The sequence below is a fragment of the Callospermophilus lateralis genome, chromosome 17 (assembly GCF_048772815.1).
Source record: "Callospermophilus lateralis isolate mCalLat2 chromosome 17, mCalLat2.hap1, whole genome shotgun sequence".
NCBI lineage: Eukaryota > Metazoa > Chordata > Mammalia > Rodentia > Sciuridae > Callospermophilus > Callospermophilus lateralis.
Window position 1 is genome coordinate 51,726,556 of NC_135321.1, and position 16,681 is coordinate 51,743,236.

At 39.3% G+C, this 16,681-nt stretch overlaps 1 protein-coding gene across 16 annotated transcripts in view; it reads right to left on the bottom strand.

Annotated features, from left to right (window-relative positions):
• The window catches only part of Dlgap1 (DLG associated protein 1), a 364,173-nt gene that overhangs the window by 300,444 nt on the left and 47,048 nt on the right, over nt 1–16,681 (bottom strand). For 4 of the 16 annotated variants that reach the window (XM_076836480.2, XM_076836481.2, XM_076836489.2 and 1 more), the window contains exon 2: nt 1,612–1,725. The exons of the other annotated variants lie outside the window; for them this stretch is intronic. In XM_076836480.2, coding sequence (XP_076692595.1) covers nt 1,612–1,725 — 114 coding nt within the window. The remainder of the gene's footprint in view (nt 1–1,611; nt 1,726–16,681) is intronic. 16 annotated transcript variants of the gene reach the window in all.

Below are 16,681 nucleotides of genomic sequence, written 5' to 3' on the forward strand. Positions count from 1 at the left end.
TCTGTCTGGAAGAAAAGTAAATTAATAAACAAATAATGGGTTACATGCCTTGAAATAAAAATGAGAAGAGCTAAGATAGTAGAGATGGGAAGGCATAGTTATAAGACCCTCTCCCCAAGCACAAGTAGCTTGAGCACCCCGCTGGGGCTGGACTGCCATTACTGACGTGCCACTGACCAGTAGATGTGCTCAGACATTCTGGGTCAGTGATGGTCTAATGGCTGAGAGATGAAGCCATGTGCGTGTGACTCCTTGAGAGTGGATTATCTCAGGATGGGAAATTGGATGGTGAGGTTTGGAGGAATGAAAATGTGTGAGATTTTGGGAAATCTGAGAGCCACAAAAGGAATGGAGACACTTAGAAAGCCAGAGAGCTGAAATGGAGCACGTGTCCTGGACATACACCAGGGCCGGCCAGCGCAATTCTGCATTGCATAGATGTGGAAGGGAAACGGAGGAGGCTGACACCGAGTGGCGTGTAAGGCAAGGTTCCATTTCATCAGGAACCAAAGAAGCCTGGAGAAATAACTTAGGCATCTGACTGATTAGGAAAAAAGACAGCCAAGAAGATTAGTGATTAAAATGGTATCAATTATAGGTGTATATTTGCAAGACAACCACTCAGCTGCTGTTGATGGCTTCCTAAAGGACAAGGTATTTCAGTGAAAGCAAACAGGTAAGGGCTGGGGTGGATGGAGCTCAATGGTCGAGTGCTTGCTTGGCTTGGGCAAGGCCCTGGGTTCCAGGCCCAATACTGCCAAAAAAAAAAAAAAAAAAAAAAAAAAAAAAAAGCCAGCAAACAGATAAATGAGGGTACTTGACCCTTCCTGAGTTTGATGGATCAATAGGAGGGAAAAAAAAAGAACAAACCCTGCATTTAAGAAAGAAGAGGTGGGGGCTTGGCATTATGGCAAAGTCTCACAACTATGGAATAACCTCAAAGGACTGGGAGAAATACCTATCACACTTATTTTAATCTTTTCAGCCGTCTTATAAAATAGGCATTCCTGTTTCCATTTTACTGCTGCAGAACTAGACTCAAAAAGGTAAAAATCACTTGCCCAAGGTCATAATAAGTAGCAGGAGTGCCCTCTGTCTGGCACCAAAGTTTTTAAAACTATCCCCCGCTTCTGATGAATCCATTGGTGATGACTGAGTGAATGAACAAACAAACTTATAAAAGGGAAAAGAAAAAGAAGGAATAGAGTACATGCTCCTGCATAACTGTACATGGAAAAAAAAATAGAATGGAACTATTAAAATAAGCGTAAACATCACCTTGACACTAATTGGCTAGCATCGCTCAAGAGGGTTTAAAATAATGAATTCTTAAAATAACTGGGAAGTGAAATAGCACATGTTTCAGTTTCGTGGTGCCCTTTCCAGCTGTTGTCAGCATTACTGCTGGAACAAAATCGGACAGTTTGGGGGAAATTAGAAAACCTGCAGGACAGCCACGACTTTCAGGCCAAGTATCCCTACAATGCAGCAGCATGTGTGAGAAGGCTTTGCTATGGAGTTCACGTTCCTGCCTCCAGCTGTTTCCAGAGATGGCTGTAATGTGTGGGGGCTTCTAAGCACTTTTAGTGGGCTCTCAGATTCCCTACTCACTCGGCTCCTTTGCATCTTCTTTGCAGCTGGGAGAACTGCTTTTCTCCTCCACACAGCTTTCACCTTGACAAATGCGACTTGGCTTAAGTGTCCCTGTAGCCTTTTTAGCTTGCTCTTCTTATAGCAAAAGCAGGAAAAAAAAAAAAAAAGCAGGAATAGGAAGATTACAATAATGTGACAGGCAGATCCGAGGCATGATTGTTGTTTCGCAGACAGGAGCAGATCTCCCTGGCAACCATCCTTCCTAACTCCCCTGGAAGCCCAAAGCTGGTACAAAACTTAATTTGTTTGAGATTGCTTATAGTTCCCTTTTAAGGACAAAAGTAAATACTTACCTCTTTTAGAGTAGGGTTTATACACTTTGCCAAAGCTCCCTCTCCATAGTGCTTTTTAATGCTCTTGAAAGAATAGAATTTAGTAAACAGCAACATGAAAGGGTGATTTGCTCATTATGCAAACCACCCCTATGGGGTTATTCTCACTCATGAAATTTATACAGATCTACAGAGTACCCGGTACCATAGCAGTTTCTGGGTAAATACACCAAAAGCATTTTATAAAACACAAGTCTCTGGTTTCCAAGGAATTTGTGAGTCTTAAGTGGATCAATAAATTTGGAGAATGATGGAGGAAAAGAGTACAAGAGTTTTAAAGCTGCTCAACCTGATCTGAGTATTAAATCTCAGGAGTTAGGAATTACCTATTGGGCTTGGAGTTTGCTCCCCTATGTCCTCTGCACTGGGGGTGCATCTGTTCTTTGGGAGTGAAATGTGTTTTAGGTGCCTAAGGGCCACTGAGAACTGGTGCTGGAGGAGCCTCACAGGGAGTCCTCCAAGGGAGGGGAGGCTTCCGCTGGCCTTTGAGGGCTGGTAGAAAATGCCATTGACATTGAAGGAGGCACTGTCTGTCGGGAAGATGCCTTTGTGACAACATAAATGGTAACCAAGTCACTAGACTCCTGCAGAATGTAGGGCCAGGAGGAGAAAGGAATTTTTATTCATTGTCCACCTTATATTTTGACTGTCATGGGTATCTCTGTGTTTTCCTACTGGATTCCACTCTGGCTCTTGGAGTCACATTCCATTGGTTTTCACTTTGGGGAAACTTTCCTTCCTTACTTGAGACTGTTTCAGGAGAGACACAGGAGCCAATCAGCATGTAAGTTGCCCAAGCTTCATTCACGGCTTCCCTGCATTGCTCCAGATCTCTGTGTGTGATCTAAGCCTGTTCAATCTACAAGGATCTTGGGACCTTTGCTTGGAAAGGTGGACAAAGATAAAGAATGTAGCCTGGGGTCCTGCAGGTAGCCATTTGATAATTCCTAACACACAAACATTATTTTACCTACTACAACAATACTATGTTGCTACCAATTCCACTGAGAGTGGGATTAAATAACATGCACTAAATGCTACCGTTAGTATGGGATTGCCAGAACTGAAAGACAGGTTTGTCTCACTTGAATTTCTGTGCTCCTCATCATAGCATGTTGGTGTCTATAAGAGTTTCAAAACTTAGTTACAGTAATTTTCCTTTAAACATAAAACTCAAGTATTAAATTGCTGGGAGATGTAATGCTATAACATTTTAAAAAATTGTAACAAGTAATAGTTGTTAGTTGCTTGGAACAACTAGGAGAACTTACAGTAATGTCGCAGAACACTCAACACCCAGCAGTTATAGTTGGCTACAAGTTTCAGTGAAATATAAGCAAGAATAAAAACATCTTAAAAGAGTAAAAGATAAAAACAATAAGAATTTATGTCTGTGGTAAATATATTTTCTCTCTGCTGGCTGCATAGGAGATAAGCTTATTTGGAACTCTCATTTTTTTTTAAACACAATTGTTTATTTTCAGGCATATTGGAGGCTTATCTGTTGGCTTGGAATGACTAGCTGAGCCCCTGCAGTTTTCTATTATGTTATAGTCAGTAGTGTTTGCCCACCACATCCTATGTGGTGTGGAGCTATAATTCCAAGTTCCCAGAAATGAATTCCCTGAGGTAAACTGGGATTCTGACTCTGGTGTCCAGAAGCAGAGGTACAGGTGGAAGAAGAGATATCTTCCTTTTGGGGATGATATAAACTCAGATGTGGAAAATGTTATTCACTGACATCAGATGTTGGGTGTTGGCTAAAATGTTAATAAATCTCTCAGCACATTTTCTATTTGTCAAACACACCCCAACTACTTGTCAAATTTGTGTGAGCATGAATCTATTTCTTTAGAACATGAATTCTGATAAACATTTAATGAACAAATAGTACAGCTATTTTAAAAATGCTTGAGTGCAGATCTCTTAAAACTTTTAAGTCTGATGATCTTATTTAAAATAGTACCGCAAGTTTGGAGATTATAAAATATCAAGTTGATCATCTCAGGTATTAATACTTAATTTAAAATTCAAAATTTTGAAGTAAATTTCCAGAAAACACTTCCCTCTAGTTTCTCTGTTATTAATTTTAGAGTACTAAGTTTCTAATGAGGATATAGATGATGATACTTACAAAACATAGACTTAACTTTTGTTATATATATAAACAAATAAAACACTAAGAAGAGGCGTGCCACTATTTTTCTGTCTTCTGATCCCTCCTGCATCTTGGAGCTGTTTGGACTTTTTTATTCCAAGAAACTTTTACAATACCTAAAGGAATACTGTATTCAAATGGATCACAGTAAAATCTTTCCTTCCTGAATCTTAAACCATTCTGTATCAACGAAGCCACCAAACTCCATGAATCTTAAATCTTGGCATTTGGAAAGAACTGAATAATATTTCTGGTGATTTAAAACCCCACTTTAATAATCACCATATAGGGGAAGTGCCCCTAAGGACTTGAACCTTCAGCTGTTTCAATCTACTTTCTGTAGAGAACACGAGTTGTCACACAAGCCTGTGCGTAGGTGAGATGATACACTAATATAGATGTTTAAATCAGTATTTCCAAGCTAGCCCAAGTGACCCTGAAAAGGAACGTCCCAACTGGAGTGTTCCTCATCGGGTTCTGTGCTAGGGCTTCTTAGATGAGACTGTATCATGCTATTCTCTTCCTTCACTTTAACTGATCACTTAGGGGTTACACTAGAGTTAAAAATGACATTTCTCCTGTGACTCTATCAAAATGCTCTGAAAGCATTCATTCATTGGTTCAACACACATTTATTGAACATTTATTTTGAAATAGGCACTGTGATAGGCATGGGGGAATAGAGCAATGTGCAAGCAAAAAAAAAAAAAAAAATCAACCAAACCCTGTCTTTATGGAGAAGCAGAAGCCATTAATAAAATAAGGAAAGTGCATGTTGGATGGTGATATGTGGTATGGAGGAACAGAAGGCAAGGAAGGAAGGAAGAGAGTGTGTGTATGCTGGAGGGAGGGTGGTAGCAGGTAGTGTTAAGAGATAGTCGCAAAGGGCCTCACTGAGAAGTGACCCCTGAGTAGGTCAGGGGGGCAAGGGTGTGGTCCTCATACCTGGGGAGAGACAGCTTCAGCCAGAAAGAAGAGCTGATGAGAAGGTTCCCCAGGGGAAAGCAGGCCTGCAATGATAACAGGTGGAAGCCAGGTGGGCACAGTGGGGTGAGGGGAGATGAGGTTGGAGAGCAAGGATAACAGGCAGGGCTAGGGTCTGTTTCACGTGAGATTTTCAGGCTGTTGGGAGGACAGTGGCTGTTACTCAGGGTGAGCTGGGAATAGAAGGTTTTGTTCAGAAAAAAGATATGTTCTAATTTAAAAGAATCTCTTAGGTTGTCTGGTGGAGGATGACTAAAGAGGAACAAGGGTGGAATCAGAGATGAGACAGGAGGCTCCTGTAGGAGTCCAGATTAGAATGGGATTCTAACTAGGACAAGATACATTCCATGCTTGTACGATTATACTAAAATGGATTTTGCTGTCATGTATAGTGAAAATGAACCAATAAATTAAAAAAATAATAAAGACAAAAAGAATCCAGATTAGAGTCCAAGATGAAGACCCAGGTGGCTGCGGTGGCAGGGGAAAACATGGGGGCAAACAGGTTTCTTAATGATGATCTGTATGCATGGATTGGAAAAAAAAACATGTCAAGGATGACTTCTAGGCTTTTGGTGTAATCAAGTGGAAGATATGAATTCCCATGAGCCAAGAGGAGAAGGCCAAGTAGATCAGGGGAAGCATCTTGCTTTGGGATGTAGTAAGATGCCCATGTCATTCAGGCAGGGATGATGTTGAGCAGGGAGCTGGATATGTACACCTGGGAGGTCAGGCAACCTTGGCTGGAAAAATCTGTGTGGGCATGCATACAGTACGAAAGCCCTGAGAATGAATGGAGAGACCTGAGGAATGAGGGTTGGTAGAAGAGAGAAAAGGCCCAAGAGCTGTGTCCATTCAGCCTTACTTCAACATTAGGAGGTGGGAACCAAGAAGCATGTGATTTTTGGTCTAGTCACCTGAACATCTTTTAACTTCAGTTTTTCAAACACAAAACGAGAAACAAGACATTCTAAGAAGAATTAACTTGTAATATTCTGGGAGTAGAAAGAAGTTCTTCAAGGAGGAAAGAGTGATGACTATCACATTGACACTTCCCCCTAGGCCAACCTCATGGGACACTAGATTAGTACCACGAGTTTCATCTGTCATTAACTGCTTTATACAGAAGATGCTGCTGTCCATTAATTAGCTTTCTCTTCCAGAAAGATGAAATCTTCTTGAGAACAGGCTTTTGTTTTCTTCTTTTTCTCTCTCTTCAAAGTTGTTTTTTTTTTAAAACCATTTTTGACTATGTCTCATAATAAGGAATGTCTTACTTTGGAAACCAGTCGGCACACATGACCACTGAAAGAAAGAAGGAAACGCTTCACCTTTTGGCATGCCACTCGCACACCATCTTCTTTTCTATTTTCTTCTATTGTATTCTATTTAATTAAAAATAATGTTGCTCCTGCCCCTCTAAAATGATTTCACTAACCACTAATTGGTTGCGGCTGTGGGACTGAAAAACCACTGCGTTTAGAGCATTCGGCACAGAGCTCTGCCACCTTCATTATTCATCAGAAAGACAGTTATTCATCTTTGTTTCCCCAAGAACTTTCTGTAAAATAAATGCTTAGCATGTGCTTGTCAAATGAATAGTTTTGAAAGCCTAAAGTAATACTTTCTGAATTGAGCTCCTTGGATCTTTGGTACCTTTACTTTTACTAATTGTACTTGCATAGAAGAATATTTCCTAAAAGCTCTTTGTCTTCAGAATAAGTACAGACCTAATGTCTTTTTGAAAGAGTTCTTGTGTAGCTGAAAGTCCAGAGGCTGGAGATGACACTCCCGTGAAGTGAGTCCACCAGTTAGCTTATTACTGCGTGTGCAAAGAACAGCCAGAAACCTAATCATTGAATATTTTTGCATGTTCTTATAGAATCATCTTCTGAGGCCAGAAGAAGAGGGGTTTAAAACATTCCTCAAAACTAAACAAAACAAACAAACAAACAAAATCCTTAAAAACAACCCACTCTCACACACTCTAGAACAATTCTGTTTTTTTAAAGTTATAATTTATATGATATTCAAGGTCGACATGAAGTATCTATCATTTAGAAATAGGAGGGGGGAAGCCTGTATGAAATATCCATGACCTAGCCATGACCATGACCTAGCTCATGCCTATAATCCCATTAACTGAGGCTGAGGCAGGAAGATCCAAGTTCCAGACAAGCCTCAGAAACTAAGCAAGGCCCTAAGCAATTTAGTGAGACCCAAAATAAAAAATAAAAAGGGCTGAGGATGTGTCTCAGTGGTTCAGCATCCCTGGATTCAATCCCCAGTCAGTAAATGCCATCGTCCCAAGAAAAAAATGCATGATCAGAAATAGTTGGAGCTGGGATAAAAATGAAAATTAATATGTCTTAAAATTCTAAAGTGATCAACTACAGAAATGATATGATTTACCCTAAACATTTCATTTAAGGAATCTTTAAAATAAGAGCCTGGCAGACAGTGAGCCCTCAGTAAATGTTAGCTGATGTTCGGATCTTTCTCTACCCAGCACACTGACTACAGTGGAACAGAGAAGATGGAATATTTGGCTACCATGCAATTCTCCCTCAGATAGTTTGTCACTTGTGGCGAAGGAGCACACTGCAGTGAACACAGCATCGATTTTGGAATCAGGTCAACTTGAGTTTAAATCTGACTCTCCTTAAACCAGGCGTGTGATTTTGGTCTAGTCACCTGAACATTTTTTAACTTTGTTTTTTTTTTTTTTTTTAAACACAAAATGAGAACAGTAACACCAATGCCAGGGACTGAGTCTAAGGATGAAAATGATGTAAGATAACATATATAACAGGCCTACTAAGTCAAAGCTTGTTTGCAGGCTGGTGTTTTGGAATTCAGAAGGTAATTTCACGTAGGAGTCCTTTGGCAAGTGATGGTTCTATCCCCGAGTGGTGCAAACGTCTAAGGCCTACTTAATTCACAATGGAGCTCAGTCATAAAGGAAGATGCAATAGATCCACAACTCCTTGGGCCTCAGGGTGAAAGGTAAGGCAGATGAGCACACATGGGGGACTCTCCCTTCAGAAAAGATAGTCATTTCTTCTCTTGAATAAGCTTTTTTCCCCCTCATTACAGTTTTTACCATCAAAAAGGTGGCAGGGTCTCTGTGCATGTTATAAAATTCAAGACATAACCTATACCTATTTTTACAGAACAATATCACTCACATGTCTCTATTATGACATTTTATTTGCATCAATATCTTGAGACACTTGAGTACTGGCACAGGTTTGACACAAAATGTAAATTCCTAAAGGCTGCCCTTTGACATGGTTCTTTCCTCTAAACATAGTGGACCCTCCTCCATTTTTGTTCTTTACATATCCATTGTAGGGACATTCAACCCGTTTCCCAAGTTGTAGAAAAGTGCTCATATATATTGATCAACTATTTTTCACTTTGTAGAGTTAAGTGGTTAAGTAAATAGTTGGAGTATGATGAAGTGGAGTGTTCACTGGCCCAAAAGGAGATCTGAATTCTCACTCATTCCTAACACTTATTAGTCGTGTAAACGACAGTTTACATCTGGATGTCCATTTCTCCATTTACAAATGAGGAGCTTGACATTTACCATAGTATGATGTAAATAATGTTCATGTGAGAAAAAAAAATGTTGAGTCTGAGAAACTGAGTGAAATACTCAGGTTTCTATAATTGGCAAACATTCTGGAATCTTTAAAATGCTAATGTGCATAGTTCCCAAACTGTCTTGGAACCCTCTTCTGAGAGCAGAGCGTTTTGAAGGATTGGTGATCCATAAAATGTGCTTTGTGATACGCTGGGGTGAAATGACAGTTTTAGTTTTCTGCCTGGCTGATCCTCTCCTGATCTAGTGATGGGCTTCCCCTGGCTGGTAAAGTTCAGTTGACTCCTTGATGGAATATAGTTTGGGTTCCCATAGATTTCCATGAAAATAAACAGCTACCGTGTCCTCAAAGCTACCAAGCCTCTCTTCTGGATGCTGTTCCCCACCTCCTGCCTGTACATCCACATGTGTGCCTACACACCAGCTCCTTCCTGCACAGAAACATGTTCTGCTGAGGTCCCTCCTTCTTGCCCACATCTGATGCCAGTTTTCTTCCCTGTCGCTGATGGAGGAAAATCCAGGACAGTGGTCCCTGCACTTCTCAGTTGATGAATAAACCAGGTATAACCAGTTGCTGTACTTTAAGGCAAGCCATTATGGAATTCTTGGTCCTTTGGAACATTGAAGGCTTAAAGAAAAGATGAGTCTCTAAAATTCCTATTTATTTCATAAGGTGTGATGTTTCAGCTGACTGCAAATTTTCCTGTTCATTTGTCCAAAATCTCTACAAATAATTCCCTTGCTCTTAAAGAAAATTGTTCAGTGAAATTGACCTGCAAGGCAATCGGGGAGGAGCTGGGTGCAAATCTTGCTCTGGGTTGCTCTCCTTGGATGGCCTTTGTGGGCCTATTGAGAGGCTACTTAGGAACTTGGTATTGATGCTGAGGTCTTTGAGCCAACGTCTAACTCCTGGGAAAATGAACAGCAAGTGCAAGTCAAAACTGAAGGGAGCCTGAGTATCCATCGTGCTGTAGTGGCCCTGTCTGCCCCCGGAGATTTTCTTCTGACCTGGAAGCTGCCATCTGAGTTCCCATCTGCAACACTTAGTACATAGCCACCTTGCTAGGCTAGAGTACCCAGCTATTGAATCAAACCCTAAATTAGGTGTCATAATAAAGGAGTCATATACATATAGTTGAACTCAACCATTAGAGGACTTTGCAGAAAAGAGATTACCCTTCATAACGTGGACAGGCCTCATCTAATCTGTTGGAAGAATTTAAGAGCAAAACCAAGGCTTTCCTGGGAATGTCCTGACCTAACACTACAGCATTGAATCCTGCTTGATTTTCCAGCTTGCCAACCTACTCTATGGATTTCAGACATGTTTTCTCCATAATTGTGTCCACCAATGCCTTAATATAAATCTGCTTTTTATTTCTGTTCTTTGAATGTGGAAGTAAATAGATCCCTTGCTCATGGCATACACACTCGTTATTCCTTGTGTCTCTGAAGAAGCCTGAAATTCAGTCTTGAACATTTTCTTTCTTACATACACGTGAACTCACAGTGCACTGCATATTCAAAACTGGTGTTTTTCCTATTATGGAAATTGTGCATTACCTACGGAGAGTAATGATGCTGATGTATTTCATTTGAGAAAGGATTTCTTTTGTTATGTTTTTCTTTGCCTTTTCACCAAAGGGTCAAGCTGACCTGGTGAGAGCTCCTGAGACATCCACACTTCCTCCTAGAAACCATGCTGGCTTTCTGTGATCTATACACCTCCATGTAGCAGGATGCGTGGGCACCTAACCTCCTACTCAAGCTAGCAATTGTTTGTTTAGAGGAAGAGATTCTGAATTACTAGAACAGCATTAAATTAAACCCACTTATGATATTCCATTTGATGAAAAGAATCATTTTCTTTTTCCTTGCTGCAGAATTGGACAAATGTCTAGGAAAAAAAAAAGTCCATTTCATGTTGGAATGTCCACAGAAACATTTATTTATTTATTTATTTATTTATTTATTTTGGAAGGGACTATTTCTTAAATTAGAAAAAAATAAAAATAAAAAAAACCCAACTACGTGGTTTCCTAGTTTCTGCCCAAACCAGTCATATTTCCCCAATATGACTAGAAGACATTGAAAACCAGAATATTTGGCAGAGGTGGGTGGCCCAGTGGGGTATGTGGGGAAGGAAATGAGAAGGAAAAGCTCAGTATGTCTCTGCCCCAGACACAAAGCAGAGGGAGCGAGATCAGCTTATCTTTCTCCCCTGCATAGCCTCTCACCTGATAACTTCCCTTTTTCCTTCTAAGAGTGTATGGAAGATTTTGACCTGGTTTCAGTTGTAATATACATATGGGACATAAAGGCAAGAGCAGCCAAATGGCTTTCTAAAGGAAAGTCTTATAAATAACAATTGATTTTTTTTTGGTCCAGTTATGTTGGAGGCATAATTTTCTTGAATGTATGCCTATGAACAATGTCATACACTCACTTTTTGCTTTGATTTACTAAACACCTCCTCTATGGTTCACATGTTACACAGGAACCAAAAGGAGGTACAAAAATTTTGTCTGGGAGGCATTACTAAATGTTTAAATTGGCCATTTCTAGCACATGTGATCAATAAAACAAGAGGAAGCTGGGCATGGTGGTGCATGCCTGTAATCTCAACAGCTTGGGAGGCTGAGGTAGGAGGATTGAGAATTCAAAGCTAGCCTCAGCAAAAGTGAGGCGCTAAGCAACTCACTGAGATCCTGTCTTTAAATAAAAAATACAAGATAGGGTTGGGGATGTGGCTCAGTGGTCTAGTGCCTCTGAGTTCAATCCCTGGTAGCAAAAAAAAAGTTGAGGAAAAGTGGAATATCTGACTCGATTCTCTCCTGGAGCATTATCATAGACTCATCTAGGGGGATTTGATTCAGATAAAATTTTAATAGTCTAATTAAGACATAGACCTAAAAATGATAGAATATTTGTGTTTAAATTCCATTACTGTATTGACTTAATTGACAATGAAAACTTTACAATCTATTTCTAAAGAAGATGATGCAAATAAAACATTGAGTGAATGACTGAATATATCAAAATAATTTCTGCAGTTTATCCAACTGATAAATTGGTGTAAAGACTTGTTTACTAGATGACACATCACAGCACTGTTTGTATAAGAAAAAGCGGGCCTGTGAAAAGTGCTTCTAATATATTAGTTCTTTAATATGTGCTATTAATATCATAGATCATGGTCTTCATGAGGGCCGGGATTTTATTTTGTTCTATCCTGTGTTTCCAGCGAAGAGTGCTCGGCACAGGGCAAATGGGCATTAAACATTGGCTAAGTGAATTAACACTCCCACATCACAAAGCCATTCATAGATACTGAAAAGAATGAGGCAGATCTCTACATACTGATATGGAAAGATGACAATAGACACGTAGTAAGTAAGAAGGGTCAAGGGCTTCACAGTATTTGTAGTGTAATAACAATTTGTTAAAACAGAAGAAAGAAGATGTGCATACACTCATACATCTATGTACATGGACCCAGATACATATCTACAGTTTTACATGAGTATGTTTGTGAATTTGAATATAAAGAAAACTGGAGAAAAATGTTAAAATGGTTATAGCAATTTTTATCTTTTGGGAGTAGGAATGGGACAAGGGGTTAGCGGGTTTTTGATGCTACATCATTCTGAATTATAATTTTTCATGATTAGCATATATAATTTTATTAAAAATATGAAGCCAGTGGAAAAATCCCCAAAGTTACAATCACTGTAGATCTATTTTTTTCTTTTAATTTATATTCTATAATTGTCAGTAATTTTGTCACTTTATTGAAAATCTTGGTGTTCTGGGGGATTGAATAGGGAAAACATACATCAGGATGTGGCTGTGGAATTGGGGGGGGGGCGGGTCCCCCCAGAGGGCTGGCCCTTCCTTTCTTCCTTCCTTTCTTCATACTGAGGATTGAACTCAGGAGATTCTGAGCTGCACCCCTACCCCTTTCTTTAAAAAAAAAATTTTTTTTTGAGAAAGGGTTTCTCTAAGTTGCTGAGACTGGCCTTGAACTTGTGGTTCCTAAGTAACTGGGATTACAGGTGTGCACAACAGTGCCCAGATTAGTTTATTTATTTATTTATTTATTTTATTGCTTGTTTGTTTTTAAAAGTATTTGTTCTCTTTACATTTTCTCAATTCAAAGATATAGCTTCATTGTAGTGGCACATCCTTCTCCACAGAAAATCTCAACAAAGCTTCTCCAGAAATCTTCACCATAACTGATTTTATGACTATCAATGAAAGAGTCTCTACAAAAGAGTTCAGTGTAGTTAAACTTCCTATTTTCCTGTCATTCTATTTTACTTGGCCACTGGCCTGGAAGAGATCAGCACTCCAGGTGCTGAACGCCCCTTTATTAGTTTTTCACAAACATTTATCCACCATCATAGTTTGTAGAAGTGTGTTTGCAAATGCAAAGTGTGATTAAAAAAAGACAGATCCATTAACAAGACCTCTAGCCTTGAGCAGAAGCTTCACAAAGATGTCTACATTTCTAAGATAAGAGAAGTTACCAACTGGGCTCCATGGTAACAGCTGGCAGGGGGAGGAAAGAAAGGGGAGAAGAAGCTCTCCCCTTCTCAGGTGCTGTCCTTGAAGGGTTTACTTGCCCAGAACAGTGAAAGAAAAACTGCTTTTATGGGAACTTCTGCAGACTGTGAACTTCTGAGCCCCTCCCCTTACATGCTGGGTATAAAGTTCTGAAACTACCTGAACTCGGGGTTCAGGGGGATAGATTGATTACAATGAAAGGTTTGCCCTCTGAACCTGGCTATAGCTAAATAAACCTGCTTCCTGTTCCTATTTGGTGTCTTGTCTCATCTGTCCCCTGAAACATCATTATATACAAAAGAGATCTAAGGAACAAAGGAACAGTGTTTTGTTTTTTTGTACCAGGGATTGAATCCAGGGGCACTTGAATTGAACCCACTGAGCCACATCCCCAGCCCTTTTTATATTTTATTTAGAGGTAGGGTCTTGCTGAGTTGCTTAGGGCCTTGCTAAGTTGCTGAGGCTGGCATTGAACTTGCTGTCTCTTGCTTCAGCCTCCCTAGCCGCTGGGATTCCAGGCGTGCAGGAACAGTGTTTAACAAGAAATTAGTGAAAGCTGGGCTTGAGACACAGAGTAGAACCTCCAAAGAATCATTATGGAATGTACTTTGCTTCCCTATTCTTCAGCTTCAGCTACAATTTTATATTCAAAGTTAAGAAAATTTATACGTAACTGCACACAAAACCCCATATGTTCAGTGTCAGCCGGTGCCACTTATTTTCAATGAGATAAAATAGCTTATTTAAACTTTGAATTTTCCCATTGGGTTTAGACAATTTCAGCTGTTTATCCAGCAGTACTCTGCTTAAAAATAGATGAGATGACATTTGTGGGTGCTTTTTAAAAAATATCCTTTGGAGAAAAGAAGCAGAACTCTAATGCTACATTTACCATTTCTATTATATAAGAATGGCAAGTTGTTGTGGAATGAGAACTTCATAGAAAAATATTCCCCTTTCTAATATATAAAGATTAGCCTTTTTGGAACCAATCACCATCATTGGATGCATCAGGGCATCCTGAGGTTTACTATTTTGTGATCATAATAAATTTCATGAAAATCTAAACATGTTTGGAAAGACTTTCTAATAACTATGTAAGGAGATTTTTCTCTTCCTTCAACCTCCTAATTACCTACTTTCCTCTCATCATTCCTTTATCAACTATTTACTGAGTGTCTGCTATTTGGTAGGTACTGTTATAAAACTGAATATAAAGCTGATGTTGAGTATATTTTATCTGACTATATAGACCTATTTACTAATGTTTGCACCAATCTGCTAAAAAATAAAGATATGGTTACTATTAGCCTTAAACCTGCTGTCAGGTGATTCCATAGAATTGAGGATAATTAAAATAGGTTGAGCTGAAAATACACTGTCACCTGAAATTTCAACCTGAGTACATATACAAGAGAACTATAGTCAATTAAAGTCTGAAATATTAAAATCAGTGTTGCCATCTTGGTAGCATTGCTGATGGCAAAGATTATGACACCAGGAGGAAATGAAACCCAATGTATCATTTTCCCACCCAGAATAATGTGCCAATCTGGACATCTTACTACTTTTATTTATTAAAAAAATATACTTCAAGAGGAAATTGCATTTATCGAGTAATATGAAAAAGGAAATCAGGTCCATGTGAGGGCACGACATATCCTTCACTATACAGCACTTTTGTCTTTAGTTTTAAAGAAGTTTTCTCTTAGTAGTCAAAAAAGGTAACAGGATTGGATTATTTTTCCCTTTGTCAAGTGTTCTCCTGACCCTACATGCTGTCACACAGGCTGCAGGCAAAGGGATCTGCCCACCAAGGGAGGAATTACAGTTTTCGCCTCTTCTGGTCTGTGCCTTGAATACCTAACATGTTCCAAAATCTGATGTGCCACCTTCTCCTGCTCCAAGGTCATGCACTGACCTGAACCCATTGCGGTGGGTGGCCAGGTTGTGGGGAGAAGAGTTTTCCATCTCACATGTCCCGTGTCCCCTCTGGACCTACTTCACAAAGGCTGCCTAAGTGGCCCTCTTGTTGGACGCATTGTTTCCTCACTAATGTGTTTTCCTCTTAGATTCTGCAAATGCTTTTACTGGTCTGGGCGCCCCGGCGAAGAGCAGGGATTTTGTGTTTTCTTTTAAATAGTGTGGTCGAGTTCTGAGCACCCTGTGGCATTTTGTAAAAGTGATAAATACTAATGATGAACCACGAAGCTGGCTCTGGAGTCCCTGGGGCTAGCTACAGGAGAACTCAGGATGAGGAGGAAAAAATAAATAAGTCGATTTCTAACACAAAGGCAAGGTTTAGCCTTGTATTAGAGCCAACTGCTCCATGTGGAAAAGTTTGTTAATAAAATGGCACAGGGATTTTTGTGAGGTGGAGCCAAGCATGTAGAATAGGTTTTCAAGATGTGTTTTCCATCTTCCTTCCAATTTTGGGTGTTATGATGTAACAGGATTTTGGAATCCGAGCATATGTTATTTTCTTTTTTTCTCTTCCTTTTATGTTCAAACCTCCATTACCATGAATTAGCTCTCCCTCTTCAATAGCTTAGAAGGTTTGTTTACTTTCTATAAAGATGAAGCAGTTAGAAATGATTTGAGATTGAGGTATATTTCCCTCTTACAACTCTGTCCAGCTCTATTTTGATGAGGTTTAAGACTCTGGTGTGAATACATTAATCTTGGCAGTCAACAAACATTATTAATGCTTTATACAAGTATATCCTCCTTCTTTTCACAAATGAAACTTTGAAAAACACTGCACTGTATAAAAATAGACAAAATTGATAATTTCATTTTAAGAAAAGAAAATACTCTATATTACAAAATATGACACAGGCAAATACTGCATACATTTTTTCTCATTAGTGATTTGTTAATGTACATGAGATAATTTGTATTCCCATATGAATATGACACGTTCCCACTTACTATTTAGTTTTGCAACAAAAAGAGTAGAGTTGCATTCATTTAGAGATTTTGTATTAAACATAGCAACTTTATCTTTTCTAAGGAAAAAAAAAACCCTGTGAATCCAATGTTACTTCATTTTACAATTTTTTTTTTTTTTTGCTTTTTGACAGATTAGGGTGGAAGGATGGATTTGCTTTAGACACTGACCTATGATCCATGAACTTTATATTTTCTTCATCCTATAATAATTATGCCCACAGGAGACAATGAATGACTCAATTCATCCACCCATTTATTCTCATATATTGAATTCCTCCTATATGCCAAGGACTGTGGGAGTAGAAGACACGGTATCCGTAGACTTGTATTTGTCCTCAGGGATCTTTCTGACTTATGGGGAGAGATGGTACTACTGGAGAGGAGAGAGCAACAAACATTCCAGTGTGGTTACAGCAAAGTGTCTAAGTT